The sequence below is a fragment of the Uloborus diversus genome, chromosome 8 (assembly GCF_026930045.1).
Source record: "Uloborus diversus isolate 005 chromosome 8, Udiv.v.3.1, whole genome shotgun sequence".
NCBI classification, from domain to species: domain Eukaryota; kingdom Metazoa; phylum Arthropoda; class Arachnida; order Araneae; family Uloboridae; genus Uloborus; species Uloborus diversus.
This window is the reverse complement of record NC_072738.1, coordinates 92,839,870-92,855,296: the sequence shown is the minus strand read 5'-3', so window position 1 is coordinate 92,855,296 and position 15,427 is coordinate 92,839,870. Positions and strand designations below refer to the sequence as shown.

Below are 15,427 nucleotides of genomic sequence, written 5' to 3'. Positions count from 1 at the left end.
TGCAGCTGAAATGTTCGATCAAAAACTGATGTTCTCCGATCGGCGCTCCCCTCAGTGTTTATCCTGACACTAATGCTTCCAAAGCATCAAATTGTGTTCTCTTTTGTTGAGTTTGTACATAATTCCTGTCTTTAAGGATAAGGAAATTTCTTCTGAAATCGATAAGTGAAGAAAAGTCGAAAAATCGGAGTTTTTTGGAATAAATCGGATTTTCGGAGTACGCAATAAAAATCGGAGAAACTCCGGGAAAAACGGAGCACTTGGCAGCTATGTTTTATTCATCAGTTATTTAAATTTGAAGTACGTAATGTAAATTCTAGGGAAAGGATGTCAGATGGCCACTACTGACTCATGCATGTGGCCACCACTGAAAATTTCAGATTTTGGAGGGGCCACTAATGGATCAAATTTGAAGTTTGGGGGAAAAAAATGATAAAAAATTAAATTCTGGCATTTTTAGAAAATGGGATGATTAAGGAAGAGTTGGGCTATAATACGCTCATTGAGTTGGTATTGATATTGTAGACCCACAATTTAAAAAAGACGGAATAAGTTTAACTGTGGCCAACTAGTACGTTTAACTTAATTATTAACCGGATACAACACAAGTACCGTATTTTTGGGAATAAGCACCGCGGTGCATACAAGAAAAGAAGCAAAAAAATTGCCGGTGAGACGAATACAGTCTTTTTTTTCTTTCAAGTAAAAAAAATCCCAGTTTTTACAAAACATTGAAAATGCTGCCAATAGGACCACATCGTCCTGCTGCTGGCAGGTAACACAATATAACGATTAACGTAGAAAAAGTACGTCAGTTACGTCAAAGTACGTCAGTTTTCCAATATCATTTTCTAACACAAAGGGGCTCTGCCCCCTGCTCGCTGATGCTCACCAACCCCCCAAAGATTGGTTCTCGATCTCATTTGATTAGCAACAATTTAAATCACCAATTAAAAACAGGTTAAAAACGCATTATGAGCTCCCTTTGGATCAAGATGCACCATTTCTCCGGGTTTCAAAATAGCTTGTATCAACTTGCAGAGTCGTAAGGGCAAAGGGCCTACTGAGCATTGCAAAATTGTAGTTGTCTACGTTTGAAAAGTAGCTTTGATATTCGTGGCCTCTAGTAATATATTTTGCTCTTCAGCTCGGGGCTTGAATTGAGTTGAGCCTAATATTTTCCGTTAAAACCGAAACCCTTAAAGTTTGTGAATAAGAAAGAAGAAACATAAGAATCGAAAAGACGTAACTATGGCAAGGCCAAATAAAACATCAATAATTTTAATGGAGATGAGATTATTCGAACTTGATTTTTAATGGCTTGTAACGTTTTTTCCCTTGGAGATAGAAGCTTAGTTTTTCAACCATAGGCCGTGATAGATCTGGAGTAAAAAAAGTCGCTCTTTCCAGTGGTGTCAAAAAGAAAACTGTGGGACAATTCCTTTGTTTTTTACTGATAGATTTAATGAAGAAAGTAGTGATTATATTTTAGCTAAGCCTAAAAAAGTTCGAGATAAAAATGCAAATAACTCCCGCCGTATTTAAGTTAGAGTATTGAAACAAGTTGCGTAGAGCACGTAAAATTCTACCCTTTCCAATGATACATAATATTAATATGTGCAAGTAATTTTCACCCCTTTAATAGGCAATTTATGAGAAATTTGAGCTCAAAAAAAAAATTACTAAAAATAATTTGAATTTTAAAAGATAAAACCACAGGTGCACACCCCCAGGACTTGAAGTAATTAATTGTACAAAATTTCAAGGCTGTAGGTGCTATGGGGTCTCCTAGACGCAGCCTTCCAGAATTTTTTGAAACGTTACTTTCATTTACTATAAACAGATAAAACAATGTTTTTCGATGTTTTGCAGTATTATATTTCGCTTCTGACTTCTATATAAACAACGTTACTATATAAACGCTTTTAATTATGATTGATTGATTTTAATCATTGAAATAAGCAATAAAAATAACTTTTTAAATCAAGTCGGTGAAAAAAATATACTTTGACATAATTCTATATGTTTCAAGAACCTTATCCCTTATTGGTCTATATTCAAATATCAACCAATGCCATTTCCACGTCAATTGCTATTTTTGTGCTACTTGGGCCAGAGAGTCACATTGGCGAGGAATTGAGGAGAAGGGTCGGGTTCCTCACTCTGGAAAACAAATGTTTCCTCCCAAGGTGTGAAAATTATATTTACAGTAAAGTATATATAGTTTTATTAATCGAAATTATTTTTTTCATTTTTATTTCATTCCAGCTCTTTTTACTACTAATTGTGCTTTTAAGCAAAGGTTCGAAAATATCATAATATTTTCGAAAATAAAATCAGATATTTACGAAAATATCTGATATTTTCAACAGCACAAACTAGCTTTCAAAATAGTAAATGCAGCCTCAAATCACTCTTTATTTTCTTATATTATTACAATATATGGGCTTAAAATTAAGATTTCTTTTATTATTTACATCTAATAATTTATTTTACATTTTAATCAATTTTAATGGAGTTAACTTAGCATTAGCTGTTTTACCCATTTTTCTTTTACAGTTATATGATTCAGAAATAAAATATATGCATTAGTTGATGCACAGTCATAAGGCATTTTTTTTAGATCTGATCAATGTTACATATTTAATTCAGCACTTTTAGTATGAAATAAAATTGTTACATTACTCATAGTTTTATGAATATAAAATTCAATTAAAAAGGAACATTACATTAATTTATTATATTATTGATGCATTAATATAAAAAAGGTATTAAAGCATCATAAAAATATAGTACATAACGTAGTAATATCTTAGTTGAAAAAATAAATAACGAAAATATCAAAATATCATGTTTGCAAAATAAATATCAGATGTATATCGTTATCAGGGCTCATAGCAAGTGGGAAAAAATATACAGGAGTTTAAAAGAAAAAAAAAGGAGTTTAATAGCAAAATATATAGGAGTTTAAAAGGAAAAATATAGGAGTTAGGTAGAAAAATAATATAGGAATTCGAAAAAAAGTATAGGATCCAGTAGGCATGTTTGGATCAATGTACAACAAAAAAAAAAAAAAAAAATTGCCATTATCAATACAATTCTATATCATACATGAAGTCATGGCAATGTGAAGAGTCACATATGTGAGAGCAATGAATTTTCGAACCTACAGCCGCTTTTATGAATCATGTTTGTTTAAGACAAATTTGATTTAATTTCCCAAAATTGTGTGTGCCTGTTTTTTTTTTCTTTTTTAAGTGCAATTCTACATACAATTTAAGAGATTTTTAACAAATTTTTGGTCAAACGAGATATTATTAGAAGTATACCGTGCACTCAAAATATCTATTCTCTGATTATTTAAAGAATTTTATCACAAAACAGTATGAAAAAGCAATCACAAAATTCAGTTTTTAACATACGTGCTTTGAAAAATGCATCTGTTATTGATTGCTAAAACTAGGTAATAATTATTTTGGGTATTCTTTTTTTAATGTCATAAATCTACTCATAGACCTCGATATTGGTACCTCATTGCTTCAATGCTAACACTAAGGATTAAAAGTCCTGTTGACTCCATGTCTTTCTCCTCCCACTGATTTTGTTGGACATATCGCTGAGAAAAATCGTTACAAAAAGTGTGCAACACTCTGCCTCCAATTCGCTTCACTATTTAAAGAAAAAAAACTAACTTTACTAAACAAAGGCAAAGAAAAAAGGCTGCGCTAATGCATCACGTTTGTGGGAAATGGTCAGTCTCATATGCTTGATTCATTCAAGCGGCATGTTTGATTCAAAAATTCAGCAATTTCTTAATATTAAAACTGGATTTTGTTTTGTTTTCGAGGAATTGATTCATTAAAGTGGCTGATTTAATTACCCGGCGCCCACTGTAATGGCATTATCCATAATGTGTTTATTATTATATTAGTTAATGTGTGTATATATATTTACACACACCATGTATAAAAAGTGAATTTAACCTAATCTGTCAAATGAAAGGGGGCGTTAGAAGAGCTCAAGTGGAGCACAGAACTATCCAGTATCCTGTCCAATTTGAAACCATAATTGAAGTAGATAAAAAAAATAAAAAAAAGAGAGTAGAAAAAAAAACTGAGATGAAGACTGATTTCTGAAATTCTTGGAAAATCTACACACAAAATAAGTACATATTTGAAAAAAAAAAGTGGACAAAATCCTATAAAATGACTTTTTTTTTCATCGAGATAGTTACATTTTTCAGCGAGCTACAAGCTTTGAAACAATTGAAGTACTAAAAGTTGAATTAGTACCAAAATCTGTACACGGCATTTTCAAAAATAATCATTTGAGCTACAAGCAGTCATTTGAACTACATGTAAGATTGTATGTGACAAAATTAAAAGCTTTTAAAATCTTTACAGCAGTACACTTCAAATTAACATTTTATATTAAAATTACAAAGTAAACTTATTAGTAGAATATAATTAATTGAAAACAAGTTAAAAGTTGCAAGTAAAACCATATATATTTTGTATATTTCATAAAAATTATCAAACATAAATTTAGTACATATGCCAACATTTAAGAAGTAAGAGTGCACATTGCAGGGGAGAAAGAAGGAAATAATGGATGAAAGGTTTTTGTATTTTTGGGTAGCATTTAACATCTGATGAAAAAAATATAGAAGTGAGAAAATATAGGAAAATATCTGAAAATTGTGAAAATATAAGAGATATAGGAGGACTATGAGCCCTGCGGTTATATATATCGTGACAAATATCGCCTGATTTTTCTCGGTGAACCCTGTTTTAAACTGTTTAATGATGGGTATAGCACATAATTAATTATTTTTTCCATTGAGAATATATTTTGATGTGGCGCTTACATCGGGTGTTGTGCTTACTACGAAAATATGGTATATAAAAAAATGCTCAGTGTCAAAAATTAACTATTTCAGACCATATTACATTTCCGAAAAAATGCATACAGTTCCAAATGTGATATAGACAAAAAGAAAAAAAAAACGATGTTTTTTTTACAAAAAACTTACTTTAAGTGAAACAAAAAAAAAAAAAAAAAATAATAATAATAATAAAAATCATAAAAAAAGGGTAGAATAGAAAAAGATGCAAAGAGTCAAATGAACCAACTTACTATAATATGTATACATAATAGTGTTCTCTAGAGATGCACGAGTAGCATTTGTAGCCCAATCCTAAAAGATGAAACATCATTTTTAACTGAATCTATAGTAGCACAAAAACAAACACATGTATTTTAACTGTTGTGAAAAATAGATATGTTTGTACAGGAGTAGATCATTTTTAGAATACAGTACTAGAAAGAACAATTCTAATATATGCAGTTGAACTCTCTTAATATGATATCATGGCTAAAACAAACATTTTGTTCCTTAAGTTTGGTTTACTACAGTGAAACCTCCCTTAACGGACACTCCCGAATAACGGACACCTCTAATTAACGGACATTTTTGCAAATCCCAGTCCCTCAATGTAGGCCATTCCATGTAATTCACTCTGAATAACGGACAGTTATTTCACAAAAAAGTTCCCTTGCGATCGTAGCACTTCCGATTTGTTTTTCTTTTCACAGAATATATTATTAATTGCTTGCCTTACAAAGCTTTTCATCCTCCACATCTAATATCCCCCCCCCCCCCCGTCATTTCCTTATCACTATTTCTTGGAATTAAAAGGGTGGTAATGGGCAGAGGCAGCGATTCGGGCTGAAAAAAGTTGGGGGGCAGAAAAAAAAAAGAACTAAAAGACATGGTACTTTTTGCGGGCAGCAAAAATTAAAAAGAAAAAAAAAGTCATAATTTTGTTACGGCTAGTTTTGAGAGTATTGAAGCAGATAAGTGAAAACTGATGTCAGTCTAACAATTAATGCACGTTTTTCTTAAGATTTTAATGAATTTTGTACACAATAACTATTTAAAAGTTAAGATAAAAAAGAGGAAACTGGGCGCTTTTTCTAACTGGGGCTCTCGGGAGCTGCAATTGAGCAAACCGGCGCCGGTAGTAGTCGGCTTTATGGCGCCGTAGTTTCGTTGGGTTGTTTAATTTTTAGACATGAAAAAGATTTGTTCATATTCAAGGTCATATTACCAACTGTCAATCATGCAATAGTGATACTCGAGATAAAATAAATAAATTAACCATAAAAATGTGTGTGGGGGGGGGGGGGTTACTCCGCCGAATCACCGCCGCCACCGTTGGTAATGGGATATTCATACCCTGAGATGAAGTGAGAGGCAAGCGAACCTAATTTTCATGCAGCAATCGTAGCTTTGCAGTTTCAAACTTTCCTAAAGGTGTGTTGATTTTTTTTGTGTGACAATATTATTTGAGTTTTAAAATGGCAACTAAAAGAAAGAGTGACATTGAAAGAAAAAATTAATGTTTTGGATGTTGCCGAAAAAGAAAAAATAAATGTGCGTTGTTTTGCCGATCGTTTTCAAGTTGGGAAAACTCAAATCAGCGAAATTTTAAAAGATAAAGACGAAATTAGAAAATTGTGCTAGAGACTTTTCGGAAGCACTGAAATACAGTGAAGAATTGAAAAACTATTTCCTGAGCAAAGGGGACATTGAAGGACTTGCTAAGGTAAATGATTTAAATATATTGAGAAACAGGCTTGTAATGCAAAAAAGAGATGTCAAACTGTTTTAACTGATTACTTAAATTGATTAAGTGCTTTTTAAGACAAGTGTGTGCCGTCAGTATACCTTTATTAAAAAAAAAAAAAAAAAAACCAGATTAGTTACACTTGACGTAAAATGTAGTAAACCTTTCGCAATTGTTTCGATTGTGTTCTACAAAGTCAACAACAGCCCATTTTGAAAAAGGTAAATTAAGTAGTTCCTCCTAATAGCGGACACCTCCCAATAACGGACAAAACTTCTAGTCCCTTGACTGTCCGTTATTCGAAGGTTTCACTGTATCTAATTACACTAAAAATTTCACGAATGATACAAACATTAAGTTGAAAGTATCGGCTAAAATGAACAAAACTTTCTGACTTCTCTACTTAACATGTTCGTGGTTGAATACTGGAATTTTCTTTTTCAGAAATTGTCCATCATTTTGTTAGGTAGTAGAAGTCCCCTTGTGTATCGAGGGGAAAATATTAAATATTTAGCTTAGAACATAAAGCCCAGGGTCAGATTAAGCCTAGCGCGAGGCCTGTAGCAAATGTTTCCAAGGGGCCCTCATTTTCGAATGATATAGTAAACAATATAGCACTTCTTCATGGAGACGGGAGGTGTACTTATAACATGCATGAATACCTGTACATAAATGTGGATATAGTTTTAGAGCTTTACAATGGTTATGATCCCCTTCTGTTGCCCCTCGTCTTCCCGTCTCTACACGTTTTTAACTTTTAATTCCAAAAACGCAATTTTTTGATGATATAAAGGGAGGGGGGTCCGGGGGCTTACCCCCGGAAAATTTTCGATAGTTCAATTCTAAAAACTCAATTCTAACGACCCCTGATCATATTAGGAAGAGAAGATTCGGAGGCCATTATTATTTGGAGAAACTGAAACCAAAGAACGCGATTGTATCCTATCTTAGGTAAGATCAAAAGAAAAAAAATTGGGTTCACAGCGACTCTCCAGGCAGTATTTTTTAAATTGAAGTCTTAAATAAAACTGTAGATTATCATTAATGATGTTATACAGAGAGGAAAGAGTGGTGTTCAAGGACGTCACATTGGAAAATTTATGAATTTATTATCTGTTATTAATCTAAAAACACAATTTTAAGCAAAAATTCTCAAAATTATATACTCTGAAATGGTATTTTTTTACGTTCTTTGGTGATTTTGGGGCAGAGTTCGCGAAAGTTTTCCCCTTGAAATTTCTCGAAAGTGAAGTTGTGAAAATGTGATAGATAGTAGGCCATTGCGGGTTACGTTTCGGTATGGGATGGGGTTCAGGCATTCTCCGAGGCAACTCGGAAAATTTTCGAAGTTTAAGTCTTAAAAGTACATTTTAGACCATTGTTAACAATGTTGGAGGTTGAGAGGTACGCTCCCATTGAAATTTTTCGAAATTATAGTCCAAAATACACATTTGTAGGCCACCTTATTAGACGACTTTATAGGATGGGATCGGGCTCGGGAGTACACATATGGAAATGTTTCGAAACTGAAGTTCCAGAAAACAGTTTTAGCGGGTTTTTGATTATGTTAAATAATTTTCTTCCTGAATTTTTCTGAATTTCAAGTTTGAATAAAAAAGTTTTCGGCTATCTTTGGTGATGCAACAGAAAGAGGTTAGGTTCGGGGCATGGGTTGCAGCTTTTCAGTTCCCTCCCACTCAGAGGAAAAAATTAAAAACGATATTTAGTCTTTCTTCTAGACATAATTATTTTAGTTCATCAAAAAATAATATTCTCTTAACAATTAATTTATTTCGCTCAGCATAAGTGTGAAGTCTCAGAATCTTTTTCTTTTCTTCTATCATGATCTCTTAATTTTGCTCATTGTTGTTTACAGTGCCAGATCTACGGGCTCGTGTCACAAGCGGAAAATTTTGAAGGGGATAAATTGACATGAAGTTAACCAAAAAGAGTTTAGGATGACTAAAAATTACCTTTTCAGGACTCCAATTTCGAAAGCTTTAAGAAGAAAGTCACTTTTATACAATTTCTGGATGATAACCCTTTTCCCTCTCTTGTCTAACATCACCAAAGAGAGCCTTAAAATATGGTTTTAGGATTTGTGCTTTCAGAATTTCAGGATCCTCCTTCTCCTGCTATCAACAAAAATTGCTTAAATTTGAGTTTTTAGAGCCTAAATTCCGGAAAATTCCAGAGAAAGCCTTAAACCATCTCGATTTCAAAATTTCAAAAAAATTCCAAAGGAGAATACCCACCTACTTCCCTAGCTTCTCAGCATTTGGGGGAAAAGGCTCCAAAGCATCACTCTTTACCTAAAGTTGGAACTAAAGATAGCTTGCGTCTTGAAGATTTCAGTTTCTAACATTTTGCAAAGCAAACCCATATCCCCCCCCCCCTCCATAACGTCTCCAGTGATAATCTAAAACCACGGTTTGAAACTTGAAGTTAAAATTGTTTCTGGGGGAGTTCAGACCCTCATCCCTTTCTCTAATCTTCCCACATAGCTTGAAATTTTGTTTTCAGCTATACCATGGGTCTATCCCTCAAACCTTTTCCTCCCAAAGATTGCCTGAAATTGACTTCAGTTTTGAGCACAATTTCAGGAAAGAACCCCTTCCCCTTTCTTCTATTGTTATGAAACAACCAGAACTTTCTTTTTTTTTACGCTTGAATATAGCTGAAAGTTTTAGGATCCTAACTCCCTTACATTATGATACCTTAAAATTGACTTCATTTTGAAAGAGGAAAAAAAATCCAGAGAAAACCCAATTTTCCGTTCTCCAAACTTTGCCTAAAATTGTAACTTTTAGGTCAGTTTTGAAACTTTTCTGACCCAACAAAGCTTTTTCTCCTTCCACTAAGAAAGATCAACTAAAATTGCATTTTTAAGACTTCAGAAGAGAGAAATTTCTGGAAAGCAATCTATCGAAAAAATAAGATTTTTAATTTACCTGAGCATTTAGAAAAGCTAAATCTAAGTAAAAAGAGAATGATAGTAAATGATGATTTAAAGTACAAAAAGTAGTTTTTTTCCTAGAATTTTTTCTCATGGCGCGGGGCTTCCTGAAGCGTGGGGCCCGTAGCATTTGCTACTTCTGCTCTGTGGCTAATTCGGCCCCGATAAAGCCCGTACATTTGTTTATCAGGGACATTTCAATTTACTCGAAGACAAAACTGTCCATCATCCATTGTGGATTACAACCAACAGTCGAGCCTTGTTAAACCACCCTCAGACAAAAAGCCACCCTCTTAGTTCGTCAAGAAAGGAGGAGAAAAATACATTCTGCATAGGAATGCAAAACAAATTCCTCCCTTAAAACACCACCCCGCTGTCCACCTACTGCCACTAATTTTCGACAGAAACTGCATACTTGATATGATAATATAACCATCATCTTGAACCATCATCTTGAAAGACCATACCAAACAATTCAAACTTGAAGCTAGCCCATTAAGGTTAGTGAATGTACATGACAAGGCACAAAAGGTGTAATGTCACATGCATCTGCCACTTAGCCTCCCACGCAAATGCACCTAGTTTATTCACTCCACTAGGTACACCAGAGAAAGGTCTCCAGCTTTCTTATCTCCTTTTCTGTTAACTCACACCCTGTGGCAGACTTAGACAAAATGAAAAGCTTTCTGCGAACACAAATCCTAACTGGAAAATTTTCTGCAAATAATTATTTTGCCCAACTCACCCTTGAATAGAAAATTAAATTTATTTTATATTCAAATATGAAAAAGACAAAAAAAAAGGCTTTAAATCATTTTTTTTTTTTTTTTTGCAATAACATATACAGTCGGGCCTCCATATATAGAAATAGCAAATTTCCGGGGAAAAAATTCGATATATAGAAATTTCGATAAATAGAAACGATCTTATTTTATCATAAAAATCTCTTAAAACATTAAAATTAAAGCTAATTTTCGTGCATGAAACCCAATTTCTAATTTATACGAGCATCGGATTAAACGAGTTAATAACTGGAAAATTAACAGAAATTACATTTTTGTGCTTTCATACATCTTCATTCTTCGGCAGTTCAACTTGATTCGCAACATGAGGGGATTTTCGTTTTGACAATGTAATCGAGAGAAAAGTAAAAAATCAATCTACTTAACGTGAATGATTTTACTGAAACTAAAAAGACTAAGAAAGATAATCAACAGACAAAAAGGATAACTTGAAACTGATTTTACAGTGTTACTGGTTACAACTAAGATTTGAAATAAACTTGAGGGAATTTAAGAATTTCAGAACGGAACAACGATCTATCTACACACCCCTCAAACAATGATTTCTTATGAGTTTCTTAGCAACCTTTAGTGAACATAATTTTCTCCCGTAACCTTCATTTTTCAATGAGACAAACAATCTAAAGTGGAAAAAAAAATCTACGAATGTCTCGAAAATTTTTTTCGATATATAGAGATTTTTTCGATATATAGAAACAATTTTTCTATGTAATGAACATAGAAATTTGCTGGGATTTCGATATATAGAAAATTTTGATATGTGGAAGTTCGATATATGGAGGCTCGACTGTAGTTTGCTTATTTCTCACCAACTGAAGAAAACTACCAAAACCATTTTTTTTACACATGTGCTTTAAAAGGCTCTTTTGGAGAAAGGCTTTAACAGAAAGAAACTCTAGGATTTTCTTAAAAAATCCCTTTAAAAAAAAATTGTTTTTTTTTTTTTTTTTTTTCTTTTTTATATCAACGTTAGCAGTTTGAAAAAAAATTTCTGCAGAGCCAAAAATTTTCTGCGAACGACGTTCGCGCGTTCGTCTATATTATGCAAGACTGCCCTGTGGTACAGTCCCTAAGGAGCATTGCTTACAACATCTTTATGAATTTTTCACTTGATTTTATCGGCCCTCCCACACCTTTCTACCTTTTCATTGATGTTTCAGTACTCAGCTATAAAAGCATTCATTCTATACCCCTTTTCTGTTCCACTTGGGGCAGATATTGTATGCAGACATCATCAAATGACAGTTTGTATCACAATTCTGTAACATTGTTTTCTTTTGCTTTGTTCTGCAAAAATGTTGAAAGCAATCTTAAACATGTACGAAAAAAATTCTTATTCAAGTGTTTCAGAATAAAGCAAATCCACAAACAATCAATTTACATTAAAAAAAAATTTCAACTTCTGGGGAATGGCGGGGAGTAAGTAACTGAAGAACCTTCGGTGACACACCATAAAAAAATCAATTGCTCTTTTTTTTTTTTTTCCAAAGTTCACGTGGAACAGAAAATACATGCTTCTACTATATTTTCATGAAAACACATATTTGTACAGGATTGGGAGAAATTCATTAAACACCCACCCTCAACTTCTGCCCATCACTTAGGCTGGCGTCTTTACGAGGTTCGACTGTTACGCAAATGTTGATTTTCATCCTCCTTTTTTAATATTTTCAAAGAGCAATCATTTATAAGAAATATTTTTTTTTTTAATGTATTAGGGTACTAGTAGTGTGTATTAGGTGAGCACTCCTTCGTTTTTCCACAGTATCACTCATTTATGGTTGATAATAACGCCTAATATGAACAAATTCGTGGATTTTTGACATTTCGTATTAACTGAGTGCAACTGTATTTTCTACTAAATGCCACAGCTTTGCCTGTCATTAAAATACGAGCCTACTGTTGTTGCAATCATTTCCACCGTAGGAAATGCTACCAAATCTGACAAATACTAAAATGAAAGTTCCCAATATTTGTGTTCACATTAAATTCAGGCATATTCTGTAATATTCCCATGATAATATCCCTGTTATCCTTTCCTCCATGGTTTATAACCTCGATCCAGGCGCCGAAAGAATAGAACTCTAATGCTCTTAGTTCGAGGCTATCTAGTTAGTGTTGGTTTCGATTTCGATTTCGATCTCACAGTTCGATGATGTAGCTTTATGTGTACGTTAGTGTGATTGTGTTGTCCGTAGTAAATAAATAACTATGTGTAAATAATATCTCTCTACTACTCACTAGTAAAATACACTACAGTAATTGGCGACGAGGATTAAAGCATTATGGATGCTCAGCAATTTGCGGAATTATTAAAAGTTCTAACCGCTAGTAATGATAGAATCGTGGAACTCATCTTGAAAAAAGACGAAAACAAAGATGTTCCTGAGCACAACGAAAAAGGTACGATTACATTTTTATCAAATTTCGAATGTTTTAATGCATCCGCAGAGACATTTTTACAGTATAAACACAGATTTGAAAATTATTTGCAAATCAAGAACGTTTTCGAAGATAAACAGTTATGTGTGAAAATATTACTCAATTGCATTGGATCTGAACATTATAATTTATTATGCTCGTCAATCGCTCCTCAACTTCCAAACGAATTGTCATATGATGAAATAATAATTGTTCTTGAAAAACATTTGTGTCCTAACCTAACATTATTATCGAACAGCACAGATTTCTATGCCGTTTCCAAAACGAAAATGAAACTGTATCTGATTATGTAGCGGCACTACGCAAATTTACTTCGACTTGTGAATTTAATTGTGACTGTAAAATTTCAGTTGCTAATTTGTTTTTGCGTGCACAATTTATTAGAGGGTTGAGAGATGATGTAATTCGAGAAAAACTGTTAATGGTTCCAGATTTAACTTTCGATGTAGCTGTAGAACAAGCGTTAGCTTTAGAAGCTTCGAAAATAGACAACCGGGAATTATCGAAACACAATTCAACTGCAAAATCAGAAGAAGTTCACAAAATTTCGAGATCACGAAATCAGTTTAAATCGAATCGCTCAAATAGTAAACGGAGAAGTTACTCTGAAAATCGAAATAGATCAAATTCTAGGCGGAGGTTTTCTTCAAATTTAAATTTCCGTGAACTTGGAATACATAATACATGCCTACGATGTGGACGTTCAAATCACCTTTCCCGTGAATGTCGTGCTGATGTTTCAAAATTATTTTGCAAACTTTGTCAAAAAAGAGGGCACGTCCAAAAAGTTTGTTTATCAACACTTTTGAAAAATAAAAAGCAAATGAAGTTCAATGTGTCGGCAATGATGAATATGTTACAGATGTAGCTGCAGTAAGCAATTTTTCAAGTAATACACAAATTGTTGATGTTTTCAAATTTAACCTATCGTGCGTTTCAGAAAAATTTTGGGTTAACGTACAGATAGAAGGGAAAATACAAAAATTTGAAGTCGATTCAGGTGCAGGACTTACACTTTTGACTAAACAAGCTTTCGATTTATTGAATTTAACAAATGAGTTGCAGCCTACAGAGGTGAAATTTCGATCTTACACTCATGGTATTTTTGAACCATTGGGTCTTGTAAAAGTTAGTGTGAAATACAAAAATATTACTAGTATAGAAACTTTGTACATAGTTCCAGATATGTTTACACCAGTCTTAGGAAGAACATGGATTCGACATTTGAAGATAAATTTATCCGATATTGATAAAAGTAATAAAATTGAAGAAATTCCTGTTAATGTAATTGATGTTTCAAATGTAGTAAATAGCATCATAAATCAATTTCCTACCGTGTTCGAACAAAAAATTGGGAAAATTCCAGACTTTACTTGCTCATTAAAACTTCGAGAAAATTCAAAACCTGTATTTTTAAAAGCCCACGATGTCCCTTTTGCCTTACGCGAGAAAGTTAACGATGAACTTAAAAATCTAGAACATGATCACATAATAACGAAAGTGGATTGTAGCGATTGGGGTTCACCACTTGTTGTTATACCCAAGTCCGACGGTGGTGTTCGCTTGTGTGTGGACTATAAAGTGGCCGTAAATCCTCAATTGAAAGATGCACATTATCCAATACCAAAAATAGAAGAAATATTAAGTAGTCTAAGAAACTCTAAATTTTTTTGTACACTCGATCTCTTCAAAGCTTATTTGCATGTAGTCGTTGACGATGAAAGTAAAGTAATTCAAACAATTTCTACGCATCAAGGAACTTATCAAATCAATCGTTTATCTTTTGGTATCAAGTCAGCTCCAAGTGAATTCCATAGAATTTTGGACCAAATATTAATGGGTCTTCAGGGAATTGCAACATATTTCGATGATATAATAATCCACGGAGAAACTCTCTCCGAGTGTCGCGATCGGTTGATTGCATGCTTAGAACGTTTACAAAAGTACAATTTACATGTAAATAGCTCAAAATGTCATTTTTTCAAAAATAAGATTTCATATTTAGGATATGTGATTGAGCAAAACAAAATCTCAAAGTGTCCCCTGAAAACTGAAGCAATAATTCACGCACCTCGACCGAAAAATGTGGAAGAATTGAAACGCTTTTTAGGTACGGTTACCTACTATTCCAAATTTTTGCCAAATGCATCATCTATTACTTATCTGCTAAGATATTTACTAAAGAAAAATGTAAAATTCCACTGGTCTGCTAATTGTGAAGCCGCGTTCATTAAATTGAAAAATGAAATATCAAGTGACCGAGTTTTAATGCCGTACCACCCAAATTTGCCTATCACGGTCGCATGCGATGCAAGTCCAACCGGCATAGCTGGAGTTTTATCGCACATGGTAAAAGGTGTCGAGAAGCCAGTGTCATTTGCATCAAGATCTCTAACAGCAGCAGAACAGAACTACAGCCAATTGGACAGAGAAGCTTTGGCTATTAAATTTGCAGTTCAAAAATTTCACAATTATATTTTTGGAAGAGAATTTACATTGATTACTGACAACCGTCCTTTATATAGAATTTTTCATCATGATAGTCATCAGTGGCGTACTGGGTCGCCGGGATACCGGGAAAATTCCCGGTGCGCCGG

General features: G+C 33.4%; 2 protein-coding genes across 2 annotated transcripts in view; one reads left to right on the top strand and one right to left on the bottom strand.

The window, feature by feature from the left end:
* Positions 1–9,818, bottom strand: part of LOC129228491 (lysosomal cobalamin transport escort protein LMBD1-like) — an 82,947-nt gene extending 73,129 nt beyond the window's left edge. The window contains exons 1-2 of the mRNA XM_054863171.1: positions 9,792–9,818; positions 5,137–5,197 (exon numbers count right to left, since the gene is read on the bottom strand). Coding sequence (XP_054719146.1) covers positions 5,137–5,197; positions 9,792–9,818 — 88 coding nt within the window. The remainder of the gene's footprint in view (positions 1–5,136; positions 5,198–9,791) is intronic.
* A 2,855-nt stretch (positions 9,819–12,673) lies between these two features.
* The window catches only part of LOC129228490 (probable 3',5'-cyclic phosphodiesterase pde-5), a 97,242-nt gene continuing 94,488 nt past the window's right edge, over positions 12,674–15,427 (top strand). The window contains exon 1 of the mRNA XM_054863170.1: positions 12,674–12,791. Within this exon, the coding sequence (XP_054719145.1) occupies positions 12,674–12,791 (118 nt within the window). The remainder of the gene's footprint in view (positions 12,792–15,427) is intronic.